The sequence below is a fragment of the Pezoporus flaviventris genome, unplaced genomic scaffold (assembly GCF_033815535.1).
Source record: "Pezoporus flaviventris isolate CSIRO_AGI_PZ_B2104156 unplaced genomic scaffold, CSIRO_AGI_Pfla_v1 ptg000233l, whole genome shotgun sequence".
Classification (NCBI taxonomy): Eukaryota; Metazoa; Chordata; class Aves; order Psittaciformes; family Psittacidae; genus Pezoporus; species Pezoporus flaviventris.
This window is the reverse complement of record NW_026892781.1, coordinates 17,632-42,475: the sequence shown is the minus strand read 5'-3', so window position 1 is coordinate 42,475 and position 24,844 is coordinate 17,632. Positions and strand designations below refer to the sequence as shown.

Genomic DNA, 24,844 nt, shown 5'->3' with positions numbered 1-24,844 from the left:
TGACATAGTACCACTAACAGTGGATGAAATGGTTCATAAACTCCGAGAGTTCAAAGACAAACTCACCCCTTCCATCATCTCAGCTGTGAAAAAACTGTCCCAGGACCTCGAACAATTGAGGGACGATCTATCTGATTTATCCAGCTCCTCACATGTACCAACACACGTCTAAGCTATTAACAAAAGGCGTCCTATTGTTCGAGAGAGGAGATACAGGAGGTGTATGCCACGGGCTACCTTATGGTTTTACCTGCGGGATCACGGAGAAGACATGACAAAGTGGGATGGAAAACCTACATCAGCTTTGGAGGAACGGGTGTGCGAACTGAAGAAGGGAGCAAGGGCCAAGACTGATTGTCCCATGAGAGCTACAGCTTCAGTCTCTGGTGAGCAGATTCCCAGACAGAGTGGAAGAGCTGATTCTACTCCAGCTCCTGTGATAACAAAGAATAATCCCTTTCACCATGACTTAAGTGTCCAACACTGTAATAACTATTAGAGGGGCCCTGCCTCCAGCCAGGTGGAGGTAGGGGACAATCGAATTTACTGGACTGTGTGGATCAGACGGCCTGGCACATCAGTCCCACAGAAGTATAAGGCTCTCGTAGATACCGGTGCACAGTGTACCCTGATGCCATCAAGCTGTCAGGGGGTGGAACCCATCTATATTTCTGGAGTGACAGGAGGATCCCAAGAACTGACTGTGCTGGAGGCTGAAATCAGCCTGACTGAGAGGGAATGGCAAAAGCACCCTATTGTGACTGGTCCAGAGGCTCCATGCATCCTCGGCACAGACTGCCTCAAGAGAGGGTACTTCTAAGACCCAAAAGGGTATCAATGGGCGTTTGGTATTGTTGCTTTGGAGACTGAGGAAATTGAGCAGCTGTCCACCTTGCCTGGTCTCTCAGAGGATCCTTCTGTTGTGGGGTTGCTGTAGGTCGAAAATCAGCAAGTGCCAATTGTGACCACAACAGTGCACCAGCGGCAATATCGCACCAACCGAGACTCCCCGATTCCCATCCATCAGCTGATCCGTAGACTGGAGAGCCAGGGAGTGATCAGCAGGACCCGCTCACCCTTTAATAGCCACATATGGCCAGTGAAAAAGTTTAATGGAGAATGGAGACTAACAGTAGACTATTGTGGCCTGAATGAAGTCACACCACCACTGAGTGCTGCCGTACCGGACATACTAGAACTTCAGTATGAACTAGAGTCAAAGGCAGCCAAGTGGTATGCCACGATTGAGACTGCCAATGCATTTTTCTCAATTCCTTTGGCAGCAGAGTGCAGGCCACAGTTTGCTTTTACTTGGAGGGGTGTCCAGTTCACTTGGAACCGACTGCCCCAGGGGTGGAAACACAGCCCTACCATTTGCCATGGACTGATCCAGACTGCACTGGAACAGGGGCAAGCTCCAGAACACCTGCAATACATTGATGACATTATTGTGTGGGGCGATACAGCGGAAGAAGTCTTTGAGAAAGGGAGGAAAATATCCAAATCCTGCTGAAAGCCAGTTTTGCCATAAAACGGAGTAAGGTCAAGGGACCCGCACAGGAGATTCAATTTTTGGGAATAAAATGGCAAGATGGACGTAGACAGATCCCCACAGATGTGATCAACAAGATACCAGCAATGTCTCCACCAACTAATAAGAAAGAAACGCAAGCTTTCTTGGGTGCTGTGGGGTTCTGGAGAATGCACATCCCAAATTACAGTTTGATTGTAAGCCCTCTCTATCATGTGACCCAGAAGAAGAATGATTTTAAATGGGGCCCTGAGCAACAACAAGCCTTTGAGCAAAATAAACAGATAGTTCACACAGTAGCCCTTGGAGCTGTCTGGACCAGGCCAGATGTAAAAATTGTACTGTACACCAGAGCTGGGGAGAACGGTCCTACCTGGAGCCTCTGGTAGAAAGCTCCAGGGGAGACTCGAGGTCGATCCCTCAGCTTTTGGAGTTGGGGATACAAAGGATCTGAGGCCAGCTGAGAAAGAGATACTGGCAGCCTATGAAGGGGTTCGAGCTGCTTCGGAAGTGATTGGCACTGAAGCACAGCTCCTCCTGGCACCCCGGTTGCCCGTGCTGGGCTGGATGTTCAAAGGCAGGGCCTCCTCTACACATCATGCAGCCGATGCTACATGGAAATCCCAGTCATCCAGGCATTCTGGAAGTCATCATGGACTGGCCAGAGGGCAACGATTTTGGAATGCCACCAGAGGAGGAGGTGATGGGTGCTGAAGAGGCCCCACCATATAATAAACTGTCAGAAAGTGAAAAACAGAATGCCTTGTTTACTGATGGGTCCTGACATATTGTGGGACAGCATCGGAGATGGAAGGCAGCTGTACGGAGTCCCCGATGACAAGCTGCAGAAATCGCTGCAGGAAAGGGTGAATCGAGTCAGTTTGCCGAGGTGAAAGCCATCCAGCTGGCCTTGGACGTTCCTGAACAAGAAAAGTGGCCAGTACAACCCATATGGGCTGCTGCACTCTGGAAGGATATTGCTGCCAGGGTGCAGAAACTGGTGGTGAAGGTACGTCATGCAGATGCCCATGTACCCAAGAGTCAGGCCACTGAGGAACACCAGAACAACCAACAAGAGAATAAAACGGCTAAGATTCAAGTGGCTCAGATGGACTTAGATTGGCAACATAAAGGTGCATTATTTTTGGCCCGGTGGGCCCATGACACTTCAGGCCATCAGAGCAGAAATGCAACATATAGATGGGCTCGTGACCGAGGGGTGCACTTAACAATGGACACTATTGCCCAGGTTATTCATGAGTGTGAAACATGTGCTGCAATTAAACAAGCCAAGCGGTTAAAGCCTCTTTGGTATGGAGGACGATGGTTGAAGTATAAATATGGGGAAGCCTGGCAGATTGACTATATCACACTGCCACCAACCCACCAAGGCAAGCGCCATGTGCTTACCATGGTGGAAGCAACCACCGGGTGGCTGGAAACATACGCTGTGCCCCACGCCACTGCCCGGAACACTATCCTGTGCCTTGAGAAACAGATTTTGTGGCGTCATAGCCCCCAGAGAGAAATGAGTCAGACAATGGGACTCATTTCTGGAATAACCTTATAGATATTTGGGCCAAAGAGCATGGCATTGAGTGGGTATATCACATCCCCTACCATGTACCAACCTCTGGGAAAATCATAAGGTAAAATGGGCTGTTAAAAACTACACTGAGAGCAATGGGTGGGGGAAACTTTCAAGCACTGGGATACACACTTACCAAAGGCCACCTGGTTGGTCAACACCAGAGGATCTGCCAACAGGGCTGGCCCAGCCCAGTCAGAACTTTTACATATTGTAGAGGGGGACAAAGTTCCCGTGGTGCATATGAAGAATTTGCTGGGGAAGACAGTCTGGGTTATTCCTGCTTCAGGTAAAGGCAAACCCACTCGTGGGACTGCTTTTGCTCAGGGACCTGGATATACTTGGTGGGGAAGATGGGGAAGTCCGATGTATACTTCAAGGGGATTTGATTTCAGGGGTAAACAGCCAATGAACTTAATTGTATACTGTTGCCTGCTGTGTAATACTTTTATAGCCCATCAACTAGATGTCTCCAGGTCACCAGCGACTAGCCCTGACTTCCCTCCAACCATCATCCCAGCAGAGAATGAACTTTGATAGAACCAGATGAGTACCGCAGTCAAGGAACCAGCATCAGCATGCAACAGTCCAATACCGCACATAGCCTTTCCTGCCCTGAAAGATTGTTACAAGAGATGAAACCTGACATCATGGACCGAATGGACTCAGACACATTATAGGGATTGGTCCATGCACTAAGAAAATGAACTCTTTCTATTGGTCTGTGTGTATATGGATGTGTATGTGTGGGAGAGCGATGGCATATTGAAAATATGGGATCTCAGCACGTCATGAATGGTATGGAATGAGGGGTGGATAATGTCCTGGGTTCAGCAGTAGCAGTCATGTTTCTCCTTCTTGGCAGCTGGTGCAGCATTGTGTTTTGACTTCCAGCCTGGGAACAGTGTTGGTGATACCGATGTTTTCAGTTGTTGCTAAGTGATGTTTACCCTGACCAAGGACTTTGTGAGGCTCATGCTCTGCCAGGGAGGAGGGGAAGCCAGGAGGAAGCAGAGACGGGACGCCTGACCCAGACTAGCCAAAGAGGTATTCCATACCACAGCACATCATGCCTGGGGGGGGGGGGGTAACTGGATGTTACCCGGAAGGACAGGGGCTTCTGGGTCGGACTCGTTTCTTGGCCAGTGGTATTGTATCCTCTCCCCTTATTATTTTCTCTTATCATTGTTCTCGTTGGTGGTAGCGGTGGTGATTTGTGTTGTACATTGGTTGCTGGACTGTTCTTGTCTCAACCCGTGGGAGTTGCACTCTTTCGATCCTCCTCCCCATCCCTCCAGGAGCGGGGAAGGGGAGAGCCCCGGGGAGGGGGGGCCTCGATTGCTCTCAGCCCCGCACCACTCACTGGGAGTGAGTGAACAAGCTGTCTGGCTAGGGTTTAAACCACAACACTAACATATAAATCTACCCTCTTTCAGCTTGAAGCCATTCCCCATTGTCCTGTCACTGCATGTGCTTGTAAAAAGTCCCTCTTCAGATTTCTTGTAGACTCCCTTCAAGTACTGGAAGGCTGCTAGAAGGTCTTCCTGGAGCCTTCTCCAGACGAACAAGCCCAACTCTTTCAGTCTGTCTTCATATCAAAGGTGCTCCAACCCTCTGAGCATCTTCATGGCCCTCCTCTGGACTCACTTGACCAGGTCTATGTCCTTCTTGTGCTGAGGGCCCCAAAGTTGAAGCAGTACTGCAAGTGGAGTCTCATGACAGCAGAGGGGGAGAATCACCTCCCTCGACCTGTGGTCATCGTCCCTTTGATAAAGCCCAGTGTAGGCTTTCTGGGCTGGAAGCACACACAGCTGGCTCATGTTGAGCTTCTCATTGACCAATATCCCTAAGTCCTGTTCCTCAGGGATGAGGCACTCCTCAAGGCTGAATGAAATTAATACAACCATGTACTCTGCCCTCCTGGGTTTTTCTGACTTCCAGTGCATGCTTGACCACCTGCTGAACATGACTTCTCTATGGCCTCTTCCTTTAACCTAATCTTTATCAACTACTAGCAATATAGAAAAAAGGTATATGCAGAGAGGCAAAAGTAAGAAAAAAGGTATGTTGTTTGTAGGATGAAGAGTAGTGTGTGTGTCTTTAACACAGCAAATTAGAACAGTTTGAGGTATTCTACTAACATGTAGAGAGAAAGGAACGTTTGGCTGACGGGGGAAGGAACATCACAGGACTGATAACAATTAGGAAGACAGTAAATAAGACCAAAGATGCCATTCTTCAAGATAACAGAATGGTGCCTAACGCGGAGTGAAACTGGAATAGAACAGAAGCAAGGACATACCAGCTGCTAACTCAGCACTAGGACCTTGCAAGCGTGTGTAAGCACTGAGGTCATTCAGTAAACAGAGTGAGAAAGACTGAAGCCAGCTCATGTTCAGTTACTTATTGACCAACACTCCCAAGTCATTCTCCTCAGGGCTGCTCTGAATCACTTCTGCACCCAACCTGTAGCTGTGCCTGGGATTGCCCCAACCAGGACCTTACACTTTTCTTGGCTGAACTTCATGAGGTTGGTATCAGCCCACCTCACAAGGGTGTCAAGGTCCCTCTGGAAGGTATCCCTTCCCTCCAGCATATCAACCCAACCACACAGCTTGGTGTCATCGGCAAACTTGCTGAGGGCGCACTCAATCCCACTGCCCATGTCACCGACAAAAATGTTGAACAAGATCTGTCCCAACACTGATCCCTGAGAAACACCACTCGTTACCGGTCTCCACATGGACACTGACCCGCTGACCACAACACTCTGTGAGGCCATCCAGCCAATACATTATCCACCAAGTGGTCCACCCATCAAAGTGATGTCCCTCCAATTTAGAGACAAGGATTTCATGTGGGACAGTGTTAAACGCTTCGCACAAGTCCAGGTAGGTGACGTCAACTGCTTTGCCCCTATCCCTCACCTCAGTAGCCCCATCATGGAAGCCCACCAAATTGCTGAGATAGGATTTCCCCTTAGTGAAGCCATGCTGGCTGTCACCAAGCACCTCATAGTTTTTCATCTTCCTCAGCTTGCCTTCCAAGAGAATCTGCTCCAAGATTTTGCCAGGCACAGAGGTGAGACTGACTGGTAGTTCCCTAGGTCAGCCATTTCCCTTTCCTGAAAATAGGGGTGATATTTCCCTTTTTCCAGTCATTGGGAACTTCACCTGACTGCCATGATATTTCAAATATGATGGACAGTGGCTTAGCAACTTCATTTGCCAGCTCCTTCTGGACCCACAGATGGATTTCCTCAGGAACCTTAGACTTGTAACTCTTCTTCATTAGGGACTGTAGTGATAGGACATGGGGTAATGGGTTAAAACTTAAACAGGGGAAGTTTAGATTGAATATAAGGAAGAAGTTCTTTACTGTAAGGGTTGTGAGGCACTGGATCAAGTTGCCAAAAGAAGCTGTGAATGCTTCATCCCTAGCAGTGTTCAAGGCCAGGTTGGACAGAGCCTTGGGTGACATGGTTTAGTGTGAGGTGCCCCTGCCCATGGCAGGGGGGTTGGAACTAGATGATCTTAAGGTCCTTTCCAACCCTAACTATTCTATCATTCTATGTTTCAGGTTCTTAAGGTGGTCTTGAACCAGATCTTCTCCTACATCAGGCCTAAGGTCTTCATCCTCACAGTCCATGTGTCTGCCTTCCAAGACTTGGGCTGTGTGATCAGAGCATTTGCCAGTGAAGACTGAGGCAAAGAAATCACTGAGAACCTCAACCTTCTCCAAATCCAGGGTAGCCAGTCCTCCTGAGAGCTTCCGGAGAGGGGGGTACTGTCTTTTGTTTAGTCTGTCTTTTGTTTGCTACATACCTACAGAATCTGTTCCTGTTATATTTCACATCCCTTGCCAGATTTAATTCTGGCTGGGCCTTAGCTTTCCTGACCTAGTCCCTAGCTTCCTGGACAACATCCATGTATTCTTCCCAGGCTACCTGTCCTCACTTTCACCTTTTATAAGCTTTTTTCCTTCTAAGTTTTCTCAGCAGCTCTTTATCCATCCATGGAGGTCTCCTGCCCCTCCTGCCCCATTTCCTTCTAGTCGGGATGCAACACTCCTGAGCTTGGAGCAGGTGATCCTTCAATATCAGGTATAGCAAGCTTCAAATAATGACTGAGATACAGCACATGCATGCTTTATCCCATTTTCTGAGGAAATAGATTTTTTGCTAAATGACCAAGGTTGACTGAAGCTATTCCAACTTTTATCTGAGTTTTCTCCTTTGTGTTCCATTCACTATCCCCACTTGAATCAATTAAAACAGGTTTAATCAGGATGTGCCAAAATGTATTCAGAATAACCAGAATGCAAAAGATATTAAGAATTTTGCAATCATCAGTAATGTATTTCAACTTTTTAGACATTAATAATTGATTTCAAAAGGATCACGAACACTGCATCTAATAAGGTGAATAGCACATTTTGCTTACAAGTAAAAAGTCTAAATCTCAGCTTTGTGGCATTTTCATAATAAATACCACAGGGTTCGGTTTCACATTTTGCTTTTCCCTTCTCTTTTCTTCTTATGACTACTACATGGGGTGGGGGAGGAGAGAAGGAAATTAACCAAAACCATCATGAAGCTCAATGAGAAATACAGCATGGACCTGTATATTCACTATGTAACATTATTCAAGATAGACTTCCCATCTTTTAAGGAAGCTGATATTTCCAAAACTGACACACTGCTTTTAATATAAATGTTTTGTAAATCCATACAATGGTCTGAATCAAGAATAACCACCCCTACCTGAAAACAAGTTTCAGAAAGCCGATTCCAGTGAAGAATGTTCTGAGGCCTCCCAACAGCCAAAGTTTCAATGATTATGCACAAAAGAATAAATAGATCTCTTATTTGCTACATTACCTGGTGCAATATTATTCTTGGGAAGATATTATTAAAGGCCACCTCTTACAGATGAAACTTACAGACTCAGACTAATCAATTACGTGGCTGTTTCTGCCATCTTTAAAGATGGTAAAGATGAATACATTTAAAAAGACTGCTGGATGAACTAAACCTGCCATCTGCACAGCATAACTGTGTATTAGGTTTCCGGGGGGGGGCGGGGAGGAGGGCAACAGGGTTCTGTGAGAAGCTGCTAAAGCTTCCCCTGTATCCAACAGAGCCAATGCCAGCCAGCTCCAAGACAGACTCGCCTCCAAGATGGACCCATCACTGGCTAAGGCCAAGCCAATCAGCACCAGTGGTAGTACCTCTGTGATAACATATTTAAAGACGGCAGGAAATACTGCTGTGCAACAGCAGCCAGAGAGAGGAGTGAGGATATGTGAGAGAAACAGCTGTGCAGACACCAAGGTCCATGAAGAAGGAGGGGAGGGGGTGCTTCAGGCACCAGAGCAGAGATTCCACTGCAGCCTGTGGTGAAGACCATGGCAAAGTAGGCTGCCCCCCCTGTAGCCCATGGAGATTAACAGTGGGGCAGATATCCATCTGCAACCTGTGGAGGACTCCATGCCAGAGCAGGTGGATATGCCCCAAAGGAGGCTGCGACCCACTGAAGAGCCTGCGCTGGAGCAAGCTCCTGGCAGGACCTGTAACCCCATGGAAAGGACCCACATGGGAGCAGTTTGTGAAGAACTGCCACCTGTGGGAAGGACCCACATTTGAGAACTTCATGGATGACCATCTCCCATGGGTGGGACCCCACACTGGAACAGGGGAAGAGAGTAAGGAGGAAGGAGCAACAGAAGCAATGTCTGATGAACTGAACACAACCCCCATACCCCTACACCACCCAGGGAGAGAAGGTAGAAAATTGGGGAGTGAAATTGAGCCCAGGAAGAAGGGAGGGGTGGGGGGAAAGGGGTTTATAAATTAAACTAATTTCCCCAAGTCAAATCTGTTTTGCCTGTGACAAATAACTGGTGAGTGATCTCTCCCTGCCCCTACCTCAACCCATGAACCTTTTGTTATATTTCTCTCCCCTATCCAGCTGAGGAAGGGAGTCATAGAGCAGTTTGGTGGGCACCTGGTGTCCAGCCAAGATCAACCCACCACAAACTGACAGGAACCCTCTGGCCTGAATTAAATAGCACCAAAATGGACAAAATGAAACAAACAATTTTAGTAGTAGCAGTTATTTGAACCCAGTATGACCTCTTTCTCACATCTTCAAAATTAAAAACCCAAGAGTTGTCTTAGACTACTCAAACAACCTTGTATAACTTCACACCTACTGCAGCAACAAAACTATGCAAAGACATGGCTAGTGGCACATTCAGCACATAAAGAAATGACTCTGTGGGCAGTCTCCCAACAATGACTGGAAAGTAATCCACAGGACTTTACCTCTTCGTGGAAAGCAGTATCATGGTTTAAACCCAGGCAGCAAGTAAGTACCATGCACTCACCTCCCCCTCCCGGATGGAGAAGAGAATCAAAAGAATGTAAAACCCATGGGTTGAGATAAGAATACTACTAATACTGCTAAGGGAAATAACAAGGGGAGAGAATATAAAACTAAAAAGGGAGAAGAAAATAATAAACAACAGTGATGCCCAATAGAATTGCTTACCACCTGCTGACCAATGCCTAGCCCAACCCAAGCAGCAATCAGTCCCTACCAGGTGACTCCCCTCAGTTTCTATACTGGGCATGACATGCTGTGTTATGGAATACACCTTTGGCTAGTTTGGGTCAGCTGCCCTGTCTCTGCTTCCTCCTGGCTTCTTGTGCCTCTCCTCACTAGCAGAGCATGAGACTGAAAAGTCATTGATCAGGGTAAGTGCTACTTAGCAACATCTAAAACATTAGTGTGTTAGCAACATTATTCTCAGTCTAACGCCAAAACACAGCACTGTAGCAGCTACTAGGAAGAAAATTAACTCTATCCCAACCAAAACCAAGACAAGCAGTCAGATGTCTTTTGGGAAGGTGCAAGATAAAGGTCCAAAGAGGAGAAATTACAGCAAGCAGCTTCTGGCTGTGTACCCACAGGCAGCATTCTCACCTTCATCTTGTGCAAAGGTAGTGCTTCTGGAGGGCTTTGGCAAGGATGGCAAGTGCAAGTCAAGATTCCTGAACCAGCTCTGAAAAATTCTGAACTTGTGAGCAAATTTGTATGCGAAGAAGTAGGTAAATTCTTCTAGGTTTTAGTAATAGACTATTTTTCACTCAGACTTGCAATATGAATATCTACCATGAGCTGTCTTTTCTATTAAAAAAAATATCAATCCCACAGAGTTTTAAGTTTGGCAGGTTTGAGGAGGCTCACTCAACTGTATGACACAAAAAATCCAGGCTTTTAACCCTCTTAAATGCCTTTCCAATAAAACTCTTTTTTACTGAGGGGGGGAAAGAAATTTCCACAGAGTAAAAACACAACAATATTTGGTTCTGAATAAAATGTGACTTAAAATACTTTTTCTAGATTAAACTGAATTTGTGTCACTATCTTGGATTTGCATAAATATAATAAAGTACACATATCAACCCATAGCAGATGAAATAATTTAAGACTTTCATCAAGATAAAGGAAGCACTGCTCCTCTCCTCTTCTCCCACTCATGTCCTGTAAGCCTTCACCCTTCTTGGGACAGCACTTCTTACACTGAATATAGATTAGCCAAACTTCAAAAGTGAACACTTTTTTGACTGTACTTAAAATACTTCTTGCATTACTCAGAGAGATTGTTGCTGAATGGCTGATAATACCTGACTGTTCTTCATTCACTAAGTGGACAGGAGTTCAAGCTGATACTTCTTTAACAAACCTGGCTTATGGAAATCATGGTCAGTTCACAGAAGCACAGAAGTCCCGACCCTTGGAGACCTTTCTAGATATTGCTGGCCACTTCTTCCGACGTAGGCTGGCCCCCTGCATCAGAATGAATGTGCATTTTTGTTAGTATAAAAGCCTGAGCTTCATGCGATGCAGGGAAGCAGAACTTCATACCGTCCAGGTCAACGCTGCCTCCACAGGGAGGACCGCTACAGTAGAGCCTGCCTCCTCACACTACAATGACGATCCTCAGAGCTGGCTTCCTGATCATCTTCACAGGGTCCTTGGGGTTGGTAAGGTATACAGTAAAGGATATTTCTGAAGAGTGTATGTATTAGATTCTCTGTATTTTCCTATATTAATAAACTAGTTGTGAGTTCTCTATTTGTCTCTCATTTTCTCTCACCTGGAATCCTCAAACTCTGGAACATCAGCCTAAAACATGCTTTAACAGAAAGAAGCAATCTAATTTTAAAAGACTCTTAGCAGTGCAGCAATGGAGCAGGAAAGATAACAGACTGAGTAACTTCACCTTCCTCAAATAAGGAAATTTCAGTTTAGAAGCCTGGATAAACACATACAATAAACACCACCAACAAAGGTTAGAAGGGAAACTAGATGCTTCAATTAGGGTTGGAGGTCATGCAGGCTCCTTTCCAGCAGGAGACAACCAAGAGAGATAAAGCACCTTGCTTAAGCTCTGTACAACTTAAGGACTGTCTCACTCATGCATGCTTTAAAAGAATCCAACAGCCACAATCCTCTAGACAGACCTGTAAGAAGGCTCTAGGAAGTGAACAACCCAGATTAATCCTTCCACATTGAAACAGGCTACTGGTGAAAGTGAGCTTTGTTGATAAACTTTAATATCCCCCCACCCCCCCCCAGTGCAAGCAGTTGAGAAAGCCAAAGCATCCTCTCCCAGACAGGCCCACATAAAGCCCCATGAAATCTCCATTTATGGTAAAGGGAAACCATTTCTGCCCTGAAAACAGACTCATTAGCAATAAGACGCATGCGACGGAGCTTCCAATGCACTTCTTCCCTCCCCCAGTTATGGGCAAGATTAGTGCTGTGTTAGTTCAGTCCATCTGGAATAGATCACACCTGCTTTATTCTAGTCCTGAAAACAGATCAATTCAGTAAATACATCTCACTTACTGGAGCAGCTGTCTGCCATTTAACTTCCACACTGTGGAAGTTAAATAAAAGCACTAACATTATACTCAATTGCTGCTCTACTTGGGGAAGCAGTAATGATACTGGAACCCCACAAAGCTATTTTAGACTCTCAGTGAGGCCCATATCAAAAGTACTCAGTTTACAAGCAATAAGAAGTTCCCCCCCACCCTACATGCCAGCCATACAAACTCAGCTTGAGATCTGCAAGTCCTGTTTCATTATTTCCTTCTCATGCACTACTACCAGTAATGAAAGCCATGCAAGCCAACTGAAATCTCTGCTATATCATCATGACCCTTGCAGCCTGTAGTGAAGCTGCCAAGGGGCAACTGATCAAAGCCTGTGATAAACACATAAATGTATTGGCTTTCACAAATCATAACTGTTGTTATGTGGACATAACTGTATGAGTTCCCAATAGCAGAAACAAAGCTCACTAAGGACACAAGATTAGACAAGCTGAAAATGGCCAGAACTCTTGAGCAAAATGGAGCCACATAGCAAAAGAATTTGTAAAAGTAAAAGAAAAGGGGGGGGAGGGGGGGGGGGGGAGCTTGATATGAGGAAAGCTAGTGCCTGGAAAACATAGGGTTAAAGTACTTTTAACTTAACTTAGGTAGAAGATAAAGAACAATGTTTGTGTTGTAAGTCTGTGGTGAGATAACAGGATTTAGTGGCCCCACTAAACGTGAATTATTTTACACCATCCTTCTACTTATCAGTTAAATTGGAAGGAGTGCCTCCAGAAAATCTGCTAGCTTCGGATACTCCTTGTCTGCCCATCCTGTTTTGCTTGCAATAAATTTTGTACAGAGGTCACACTGTTCTAAACCTTTGCCAGCTATCAGAAACTTGCAGATATGGCTGGTTTCAGCTAGCTTTGCTATTACTGGGGTGTCTGTGCCAAAGGTGAAAAGTACACTGTGAGGAAGACTGCTTACTTCATCTTGAAGAGCTCTACTCACAAGAGGAAGACTGCTTACTTCATCTTGAAGAGCCCTACTCACAAGAGGAAGACTGCTTACTTCATCCTCAAGACCCCTGCCCACAATCACTGGAGAGCAGTGCACAGATGCCAAGAGGAGGGGACTTATGATAATAAGTTCCGGGAGTTAGTTATAATATTCCCTGCCTATATAGTGAAAGTATATAAACCTATAACAAATGCTAATCACTTGTGCCTCTGGCTACGGACATGCACCCAGTGCTGTTGCTTTTGCTTTACTGACTTTGTCCCTCAAAACCTTGTTATCTTGTTCAGAGGAGTGAGTTCCTATTTCACAAAGCCCAAGAAACAAAGAGGAGATTTCAGCTCATTCTTAGCTATTTTGGCACAGCAAGCCTAAGGAAACAAAGAGCTGTGAATGCTTATTTTAGCAACTGAATTCAACAACTATGAATGAAAACAAAACATAAAACACATAATTTGGTCCATAAACAACTGTATAAGTGGGAAAACTGCCTCAAAAGTCTGTGTTACATATAAGCATGCTGAAGTACTGTCTCAAAAGAAGATGTGAACTTTGAAGGCAAAAAGCACCTTCTGCAACAGCTATGCTGACACAGAGAGAAGTGAACATAAACAATTGGAATAAATAGGTATGGATGAAGAGATGCAGATGTCTCACTCATACAGGCCCAACATGCATCACTTCTCAGGAAAGGCCTATGCTGCCATCTCTGGAACAATCAGGCCACCTTGCCACCTTTTGCCAATAGTGAACTCCCAAACACAGCAGCCATCTCCTTTCCCCAGGCAGTAGCCAGCTTCATGATCACTTTAAGCCAGTCTAAGTGTGACTGACATAGAAATGAGTCCTGCACTTCTCAGTACTCCCCTCTTATAATCTACTCTCCCTTGACAGAACAGTACCACTTTTTTTAATTGTTTGTTGTTTTTTTTTCACAATAAACCAGGTAAAACTCACCTAGCAAGATCTGAATTCACAATCAGGCCAGTTGTCTGGCTCACCACACAGCTCCACAAACTCTGGCACAAAGTGCAAACTTGAGAACTGCAGCATCCATTTGACAGCAGGCTGCATTTAAGCCAGCCTAAAGAAACCATGTAACTTCAAGGTGAATGACAAACAGTGGTCTTCACAGTGAGTGAAGTTTGCAAATGACAATCACAAAAATAATTCCCAAAACACAAGTTGATAAGCACAGCAATACGCATTTTCTGTTCTAGGAGTTACACAATGAGGTACAGAGCAGTAAATGAGTCACAGCACAGCAAATGAGTAATTTGATTTACCATATTAAATGACAAGAGTATTTCATTTGTTAGGCCTGTTTCATAGTCTGTCTTTGGAGGAGTTAAAGTGACAAGAAGGAGCAAGCTTGCTGGAATAGGCTCCTGAAGAAAGACTCCCATGCTCACAAGGAAGTGTTACAACCACACTACACTGCTGCACCAGCAACTTTCCTCACAGCAGCAGGCTTGGTCAATGAGGAATGTGTCCACTCCCTAGAAAAAGGGAAGAGTGTAACACTGCTAAATTATAATTAGAAATACAGTTTTTAACTTCTTTCAGAATAAAAGTTTATGGCTTTTATTTATAATCTTTGTCAGGCAATCTAAGGTTACCAGCCTTAGAAAGAAGACAGACATCAGGCTTGTATTTTAGCCTTAAATCTGTATTTACAAAGACTGTAGACTACTGGTCTTGGCCTCTGATCAGCACACCACCTTTTATGACACAATCCAGGTTTTGTAGGCGAGTACAAGAGCCTTTGAACAGCTGGCACATACAGCCTAAGTTAATGGAGGCCCTTTCATCATAACACCAACTCCTGGTACCTGTATCACTGCACCAGCATGCTCTTGTCAGGGCTAACAAGCTGTAACCACCACCCTAGACACTGCTGTTAGACACCTAGAACACATCACTAACAAACCTCACAACAACCTCCTGCTCACAAATCTATTCATTTTCACAGGAAAGGAAACTGAACAAAGTACTTTTGCCCATCAAAGAGGAAGGAGCTGCTTACCGCTGAGAGCAGTGTGGTGTCACCAAGCTCTGTAGAGGATGAGCCTGCCAAAAGTCCCTCCAACCTGTGCTGAATGTGCTCCTGGCAACTTACACTACTTGTACCCAGCTACTGATGGAAAACTAAATCTCAAACTACCTCAGCGGCAGTCCCACCACCAGCCCACATTGAAAATGTACCCTTCCCACCATAATTCAAACCAACATCAGATGGCAGCAACTGCAATACAGGCAGATCTGCTTATTCCTTCACACCACACTCCCTCATCCCTAGGTTCAGAACATTAATTTCCTTACCAAAGTCACATGCAATGCTATCCCTTCCATGCTACCTGGCCCAAACACCAATCAATCTGCCAAGTAACTGAGTACACCAAGGCCCTTGCCTGGAACGATTCTGCCATTGAGCCTTTGCTGGTTCCAGTGCAGTGCATCATATTGGGATGACTCTCACCAAGGTCCCCAGTGGAATTTTTTCTGGAAATGCTTCAGGATTTATATTCCTTTACCTTTCAGTGCCTCTATAAATTGATGATTACTCTCCCAGAACTTCTGACCTTTATGGGCTTTTGTGGCTCACCTTTTACTTAAAAAAAAAAAAAAAAACAAACAAAAAAATATCACAGCTCAGTGTTTCGTTGCACAGTCATCCTCCTCTGCTTCCTCCTTTCAGTAGATGCTTCTCAACACTTAATCTCTACTTCTTAACTTCATTTCATTACTCAAGGAGGGAAGGGATGATGGACCTCATAACAGACAGGATTCACTGAAATGAATGCTCATAATTCACACCTTTTTCCATTTATCTAGTCAAATATTGCACACACACACCATCCTTATTCCCAGGTCAGCACAACATATAGCCTAAACAAAAAACAAAACAAAAAAAAAACCCAACTAAACAAAAACTAACCCTCTCAGTTCTTCTCCAGTCTGGGTACCACATTCACTACTATGGAGGGGGAAACAAAAAAAAACAACAAAAAATAAAAAAACAAACCCAAACCCACACATACCTACTTTTTTTGTAATACAGAACACTTTAAAATTAAGCCATTTATTGCCTACTGAGAATTAAGACACAATTTGACTATACCTTATAATAAAATTCAGTTATATTCGATCTTACTAATGCATATTTAACTCTATGAATAAATCTGTTTCAAACAGCTGTACAAAATGAAGCCAATGATTTTGTTTTACCACTGTAATGATGGAGCCCCCACCATGACCCAACAGAAATAGCTTCCACTTTTGATAAAGTACAGTGTGACAAACACCCTTCAAATAGATAAGTCAACACTTTCTGCAAAAACAGAGTGTATCTGACACACAAAGGAAACATCTTATTTATAAAATTTAAATTGGGATGTAAGGTTTAAAATGAACAAAAGTACACCCACTTCATAACTTTAAACATATTTTACAATTTCAAAAGTTACAGGACAGCTAAGTTACTGTTTGCTAACCTGCTTTCCATTTTCAAAGCTTTGTTTCATTTTGTATCAGCTTCCATTCCTTCACCCACTGAAAGTAGACCATGTAGCGGGAGCAGTCATTCAGACTATATCCTCCTTAAACACACCTCTTCAGGGATTTATGAAGTTCTTTGACCTTTACCTTATCTCAGGCATGCCACTTGCCCACTTCTCTTCCTAGCCTCTCATCTATAAAGGTCAACTCAGTATTTTACTGCCTTTCTTCTCTTTAAGTACATCTTATTCAATGAGCCAAACTCCTGTTTACTACTAAGCACTTGTTCACTCCAGCCAAACAGCCACTTACATTTATCATCTATATAACTAGCTAGAAATTAAGCCAGTAAATTATTGACAAGATACATGACAACGTAACATTTGATCACCGAAAACTGTCGGTAAAATTAAGTGGCATGCTGCTTCTAAAGGTAGCACCAATCAAGTTATTCTCAACTTCCTTAACCCATCAGACTGACAAGGTAGCTGTTGCATCAAATCCCATCCCTAGTCACTGCCTACCATTCATACATTAGTGGCACATTTAGCTGAATTCACCTCTATAAATTCATGCATTTAGATTTGATCAACTGCATGACAACTCTCTCACATATCATAGCTTGCAATAACAAAGATCTAAAAAGAGTTTTATGTCATACTCATCCCTCTGCTCTAGAAGAAGCAAAATTGAAGTTTCATGCTTCTATGTAATATAGCTACACTAGATCCAGATACAGAATATAATGGACTGATATTTTATCCCCAAGACACCAACTGTAGTCAGCTTGCAAGGTTCCAGTTTACAACCTAAATCAGTGGGGGAACCAAGACTCATTTTACATGTACAATAGCAGCAGTACAGACAGTTGTCATTGCTCATAACAGTATTTCAGAATAAAAGCATTCCAGGTTTCTTTCCTTGAGGTAATATATTAAACAATTAGTTTAGAACATAGATTTTTCCCTGTTCTTGAACTCTTAAAAATCACCAGACTCAGTAGAATTGTCTTGAAGAAGCACAAGCCATGCTTAATGTGGTCACTGAGGTCAACTTCGTAAATATAGAATCATAGAATGGTTAGGGTTGGAAAGGACCGTAAGATCATCTAGTTCCAAACACCCTGCCATGGGCAGGGACACCTCACACTAGAGACCATGTCGCCCAAGTGTTTTACTAAGACTACTTCTTCACCCTCCCAAAGCAGTGTACTGTATTCCTCAAACACGAAAGGGGAAAAGTAAGTGCTTCATTGAGGCAACTGCTGTGCAAGTAATCAATAGCTTACTGTAAGGTTCTTCACACAACTCTGCTAACTCCTGTTTTCCAGATTATCTGTAGACATTTCTGTTAATGAATTCTTAACACAGTCATTTTTTCTGCCATCCTTTCATGGCCAAAACTGTAGGTAAGAGGCAAAAATGACACCAAACATATGAAAACTTGAAGACCATACTATCTGTATTTATTTATACATAAATGCATTATCAATATCATCATTAATCACTGAATATTAATTAGTGCTCTATAAGCCTTAGGCCAGTCAAAACCATGAAAGTTGAATATAGAAATTCAAAACTAATAAAGCTCACCAGCTGCTCTTGACAAGGGTAAGCTAGAAGATGAATTGCTAAAGAGAGTTTGCGCTGCCACTATGCCTTGCACACACAGCTGAACACAGGTATGAAGAGAGAATACAAACCACTACTATAAAACAGGAAAGAGTCAAACTTTAAGAATAACAAAACAAACCCGAGAGAGACAGTGATGACAAAAGCCTTCAACCCAAACCCCTGCTTTTAACACAAGTTTACAAATACAAAAATAATACATGCAAACTTGATCCTCTACTGTATTACAGACTGAAAATTTGTCACACACTTTATAAAAGTTCATCCAATTTTAAGTGCCTCAGTGGTCAAGTGTTCTTTATTTCAGTAGTCAGTATAAATTAAACATTGTAGTCAGCTGCACAATTTCTATACTGCATCTGCATTATTATGGAGCTGTCAGTAACAAGTCAGGAGTTAAACTTGGCATGCGTACAAAGATCTCACTTCTCACAAGTCATACAACTACGCAACATTTGATTGTCTCAGCCTTTAAAATGATCATTTTAATGTCAATAACCTCCCCCCCAAAAAAAAAATTTAATCCCCACTACTGTGAAATTTATGCCTATAGTGCCCTTCTCCCCCATTTTTCCAATAATCACATATTAAAGGTCTGACACCAATTAACAATGTCAAGATTAACAGGCAGACTGTTAAATAAAGCAGGACAAAAGCTAAATCACCTGAATTTTCAGCACATTAATTCAGTAAATGAGCTTCTGATTTATCTGATCAGCTAGTTCTACTAGTGTGAATTTAAGCTTACTGACAAGTTTTACTGCACCCTTCCAATCAAGTCAGACCTTCTCAGCCATTTCCCATGCATTTCCAAAGCAAAAAATTTCAGATATTTCAAAACTGTCGAATGTAGTCACTTGCAACATAGAGTAAATTGTTAGAATAAAAAAAAAAAAAGATAAAGCTCCCTTTTTTTATGCATGCAATGGTGCACATCACAATTATCTTAAAATATACTTTAAATGCAGCTAAAGATTCCTATCTTCCACATTTTATTTTTTAATTTTCAGGAGGGTTTAATAAAGCATTGGTAAAAAGCACACATTAGGAGACACTTCAGTCTTTCTAATTTAACACAATTCATGAAATTATTTTCTACAATTGCTCAGCTCTTACAGCAGGCCTTTTATGAGTTCTGACTTTACCACAAAGGAATTCTCTACATTTCAGTTACTATTAGAAGTCTATGCTCCTCTGGTCTGCTTGCACATTTGCAGAATTAAATCAGAAAAAAAAAAAAAATTAAAGTAGTGACTTACATCACAAGCTTTCTAGACATCCTGGTCTTCAATAGTGGGGTCAAAGGAACAAAGACTGGATGCATATTGCTACCTCATCAGAGAAAAGCATGGTAATGCATCTCAAGGGCATCACAAATCATAATTGGCACATAGCTAGAAGGAAAATGCAAACCAGTGTGCAGTACCAGCCAACATCTCTAATGATACAGGTCACAGAAGATTATGAAGCCATGTCAAGAGCTGCATACACAACCAGAAAAGAAAAGCTTTTTACATAGTTTTAGATAGCAAGCCAAAAGGGAAAAAAAAAAAATAATCCAAGGAAACAGATCTCCCAGATCAAATGCAGTTGTTGGACAGTACTCAGGTATTCATATGCTGTCAGGTTGACTGCATTCCAGGCAATCAAAATTTGCATTAAATCTGTATCCTTGCTGAACATGAAAGCTTTTTAAAATTTTGAATTAGTTCCTGTCACAGCATATTCATAAATTTGAATAGCATTTGTCAGTTAAAATAGTGTGGGAGATTTTTGTGGTTTGTTTTTTTTTTTAAACAACGCGTTAAATTCTCCTACCTAATCAACAAAGAAAATCTAAAGAGAAAGTAAGTTAAAGGGTGTCAGCTGCGTTCTTATACTACCATAACTTTGCACTCATACTTAAACTACTACAAAACTTCAGGATTTGCCTTAACATAACAACTAGATTACCTGGATAGCAGGTGACATTAAAATTGAACCCATGCTTATATATCTTATAGTGTACCACATAATATACTTTATCCTTCACCAGTAAAAACTGCTGTTCATAATTATATACTTCCACCCTAAGTAGGGTGGGGGGTTTTGGGTTTGGTGGGAGTTTTTTTGTGGTTATTTTTAGTGTTAACATTCTGTGTTGGGTTTGTTGTTTTTTTTTTTTAATTATAACTTTACCTGTCTTATGTAAGGGTTCAATTTTAATAGGTTCATTTAAAAAAAGCAAATAAATGGCAAAAAACTACAACCAATTGTTTTTAAGGAAAAAAAAATTGCCCAATGCTAACTTTTAAATTGCTTCAGCCTACCATCACAAACAGATTTTGCTTTTAGTTAACTGTTCATCTAAAAGTTGGAGTGCAGAGAGAGTGCATGTGCACAAGCATCAATTGCTAGCATGACAACTGGCTCAAATTCAGGAATTGCTACATACCAAAACATCTGATCATATACAGAGATAGAATTGCTTTCCTAAACTGAAATAAATCAATTTTCAGAGCTTACTTAGGAGCAAGGAGAGCCCTAAAATTAGGGGAAAAATTAAACGTGAGAAACAGGAAAATAACACAAAAGAAATTATGAAAAATTGTTAGGTCAACCCAATATAAAGCTTCTACAGAAAATAAGAGTCCTTGCTTTAAAAACTGATGGGAAGTGACTGACAATACATTTAAAAAAAAATAATAAAAAAAAATAAATCTAGTCCAACTGCCTGACTAAAAATTAGAGCATATTATTAAGGGCATTGTCCAAATACCTTTAAATGCTGACAGGCTTGGGGCATCAACCATTACTCTAGGAAGCCTGTTCCAGTGTTTGGCCATCCCCTTGGTAAAGAAATGCTTCCTAATATCCAGTCTAAACCTCCCCGGCACAGCTTTGAACCATCCCCAAGTGTCCTGTCACTGGATACCAGGGAGATCAGCACTTCCATCTCCACTTCTCCCCCTCAGGAAGCTGTAAAGAGCAATGAGGTCACCCCTCAGCCTCCTTTTCTCCAAACTAGACAAACCCGGAGTCCTTAGCCACTCCTCAGAGGACATGCCTTCCAACCTTTTCACCAGCTTTGTTGCTCTCCTCCAAAAGCATTCAAGGACCTGAACAATCTTCCTAAATTGTTGGGGCCCAGAACTTCACACAGTACTCAAGGTGAGGCAGCAGCAATGTCAAATACAACAGGAACAATGCCCCATGCCTGTGAGTGTTGAAGAAGCATTTGGACAATGCCCTTAATACAACTGACATGTTTCATATCACCAGCTTCCACTACTATTTTTGCGTAGCCTTTCAAAGAAGGCTAGCATAAAGTTAAAACCAAACGTATTTTCAGCAGTAGGCACAGCATTTGTTTGGAATGCAGTTAAGGGGTCCAGAAGCAGCAGTCAACACTTCAGTTGTATTTATACATATTTTCTTTCTTCACATTAACCCTTGCCAACATTATTCCTTTTGAAGCTATGCAAAAGGATACCTTCCTTTTTTCTTTCACAACTACTCATTGGGGCCTATTCCACTGCTGAAAGCAAGCAAAGCCAAGCTCACACTGGGCATCCTATAAAAAACTGCATATCTTTTATTTATCACCACTTCATTTCATTTCCACAGTGAATTCTTAGCTTAAATTTAATCAGCCAAGAAACCCTCGGTATGTACAATCCTGTCATTCTTCATTACTTACAAACAGAATCAAGTGCAAGCAAAAGGGAATAAAAAAAATAAAACTCAGCATTGTCAACAAAATTAAAAGCACCTTACTTCTGGTTTTGCCAGTCCTGAGGAAGCACAGATGCACCTCAGAACGAGAGAAAAGGGGAGAAAGACAAAAGATTAAATTTATAAGAAAGCTAATTAAAAAAAAAAAAACCACCACCTTTCTTAAACCCTTAAGGCTAAAGCCGAATTCCACCTAGGCAGACGAAAGGGCGCTTAACCGAAGAACAGCAACAGAGCCTCCCTTCGGAAAGCAGAAGGCACGTTTGCATACTGCCTGCTAAGTGAAAACCTAAGGGAACCTAGCACACTCCGACCTTGAGCAGCAGTACCGGCACCGCCGCCTCCACAACTCAGGCCGGCTCAGCCCCATACGGCGCTGAGAACAAAAGACGAGCAGCAACCACAGCTGAGTCACCATGAGGTGACGGTCCGGCCCAGCATAGGGCCGTACCGCCCTGCCCAACTACTGTCGAGCCGGCTGTAAGAAGCAATATTTTCAGTCTCTTTTGTCTGGTTCCCCCTTTCGGAGGAGGGGGAAACAGAAAACCGAAAAGAACACAAATAAACATGAAAATGAGAACAAAGTGCCCAGTCATCGTCGTCGTTACCTCTGCCTCATCCTCGAGGCATCGCCGCACGGCGATACGCTCTGTACACCCAGACCGCATGAAGTGCAAACACACCACTCCTAGGCCGAAGTTTTCCACAGAAGCTGTAAATCCCTTCCCATGGGGCCATCACCGCCCAGACTGGGGGGTACTTGCGGCCGGGGAACGGAGCCCCCTCTCCACCCCAGGCAGACCTTCCATCGCGGAAGAGAGCACCAACCTCCAATACCCTTTAAAAGGAAGCAGGGAAGAGCTAACCGGGGGCACCAGCTCACAAGGGGTGAAGAGCGCCGGCGGCCACCGGGCGTGGGGGCAGTGGTGGAAGGAGAAAAGGATTGTTCCAGGAGGAGGAAAAACAACACCTTCCTCCTTACCTCGCCGTTGTTATGAAAGGGCTCATCCCAAAATAACTTGTGGGCCCCTCTATGCCGTCACCCCTAATCCGGGGTCTTTCCGACGCGCGCGCCCCCCACCCCTCGGTGGCGGGGTTTAGGCGAACCACACCCCCACCCTCTGGCTCGTCGCCGCTGCGCTAGAAATGCCTTTGTTTGTGGCTCACTCTCTTTCCTTTCCCCTATCACTGCACAACTGTTCCTGGGCTCTCGCACCCTCTTTTATTTTGGACCACGGTACATCCCACCCTCTTCCCCCACCAGCCACCTTCTGCTGATTCATTTCCACCGGCGGTCCCGGGGGAGGTGTGGTGGTATCTCCTCACTGTTGTGGCTCGGGGCATGGTAATGATTTGGATTATCAAGAGTGGGTGGTGTGAAGGAGCAAAGCCAAACGGGATTACAGGGAAGGGGCACGACACATCGGTGGAGTTAAAGGGACAGGCGGAGAGGAGAGTATTCAGCCCACTTGTCGGATACTAGGCCGGGTGCTAGCGGCGGGAGCCGTGGATGTGTCACGGAGCGGGGCGAAGGGTTTATTTCATATTCTGAATGCGAGGAGCATACTGGCAGAGGAAGTTGCCCGGCCTGAATTACAGTCTGGGAGTGAACGGTTCGTGCAGGCCGGGCCGAGAGAGTGGGGCAGCCCCCGAGGGGCTGCCGGGGCGAGCTAAGGAGGCGGGGGAGCTCCGACCACCGGGGGGGCGCAGGAAGGGAGGCAGCTCCCCGGATGGCAGACGGGTAACGCGCAGGGGGAGATCCGCGGCTGAGGAGGCTAGCGGCGCCCTGCCCCTGTAGCAGCGGCACAGTTCCGCAGTGCGGTCCCGGCCGGTGACTCACCGACTTGCAAGACGTTATCGACAAAGCCGCCGTCTAGCAGAGCGATGCCCCTACGGAAGGGCAGGCGGTTCTCGGCGGCGGCGGTGTCCGCGCCCCCACCGGGCGCAGTGCCGGCGGTAGCCACTCTGGGGGTGATGGCGGGGTCCTCGGCACCGGTGTTGAAGGAGGAGTACATGCAGATCTCCTTCTCGCTGCGGGGGAAGGACCAGTAGACGATCCTACGCTGTACCGGCTCTGGAATCCTCTCGAAGCGCTCCTCCACCCGCTGGAAGGGCCACTTCTCCGCCACCTTGCGAGCCGCGATGTCCAGTAGGGAGTCGGGACTCTGGGTTTTGCCGAGAGGCAGCAGCCCCAGGGCGGCAGCGGCTGCTGCTGCTGTGGCTGCTGCAGCAGCAGCAGCAGCTGCAGCAGCAGCAGCTGCAGAGGAGGATCCGACGCAGAGCGCCCCACTACTGAGTCCAGTGCTGGCCACCCGCTGGCCTGGCCTGCACCCTGAGCCATAGCCGGGTCTGCAGCAGAGGTGCTTGGTGAGGGGAGGAAGATGACCACGCTCCGCCATGATCACGCCACTTCTAAGTGGATAGCGGAAGTGACTGTACCCTATAAACGACACCAGGAAGACACCCGTGGCTTACGCCCCCTCTTCTCTTACATGGCAGCAGGAGGCGGTACCAGCCACCTTGCTCACGATGGGGGGCGAAACCTTATGCAAATCGGCACCACAGACATAAACCAAGAAAGGTTTGGTCTGTGCTGGTCGGAAATAGTGCGCCCGCTTCTGGCGCGCGATGCCGTATCGATGTGTCGCCTTTACTCCCACCCTGCTGATATCACGAGCGCAAGCCTGAGAGTGTTTTGCGCTCCTGGTGGGAATGATAGGGGGCGTGAATTAATAACCGAATGTTAAACCTATGTTATTCTTCTGATTACCTTCTATCTCTTTAGTTAACAATAAGTATTTGTCTAAAAGTGCAGCTGGTGTTTAATGTAAACTTGTGTAAGAAAGGAAAGAACATGAGATAAGGGGAACTGGTGGTCAAAGTTTCTACTTGCAATACCATACACCTGGTGAAGACCCAGCTGAGACTGGAACTGTGGTTTGAACGGAAGCCAGGGGACTACTAAGCATGCA

The 24,844-nt window shown here is 44.5% G+C and overlaps 1 protein-coding gene across 4 annotated transcripts; it reads right to left on the bottom strand.

Annotated features, from left to right (window-relative positions):
- Positions 1–15,065: 15,065 nt before the first annotated feature.
- LOC133263038 (zinc finger SWIM domain-containing protein 6-like) lies at positions 15,066–24,387 on the bottom strand. Of its 4 annotated transcripts, XR_009741429.1 has the most exons (3): positions 23,713–24,386; positions 19,414–19,552; positions 15,066–15,640 (listed from the first exon to the last, which is right to left on the bottom strand). XR_009741429.1 is itself a non-coding variant. In XM_061442659.1 (2 exons), exons 1-2 carry the CDS (start codon positions 24,269–24,271, stop codon positions 15,631–15,633), a joined length of 573 nt encoding a protein of 190 aa, XP_061298643.1. In that variant the 5' UTR covers positions 24,272–24,387; the 3' UTR covers positions 15,066–15,630. The 4 variants fall into 4 exon arrangements, 2 of the variants coding, with proteins under 2 accessions (XP_061298643.1, XP_061298642.1); XM_061442659.1 differs by lacking the exon at positions 19,414–19,552 and having other exon boundaries at positions 23,709–24,387; XR_009741430.1 differs by lacking the exons at positions 15,066–15,640; positions 23,713–24,386 and adding an exon at positions 22,855–23,697 and having other exon boundaries at positions 19,046–19,552.
- Between the last annotated feature and the right edge of the window lie 457 nt (positions 24,388–24,844).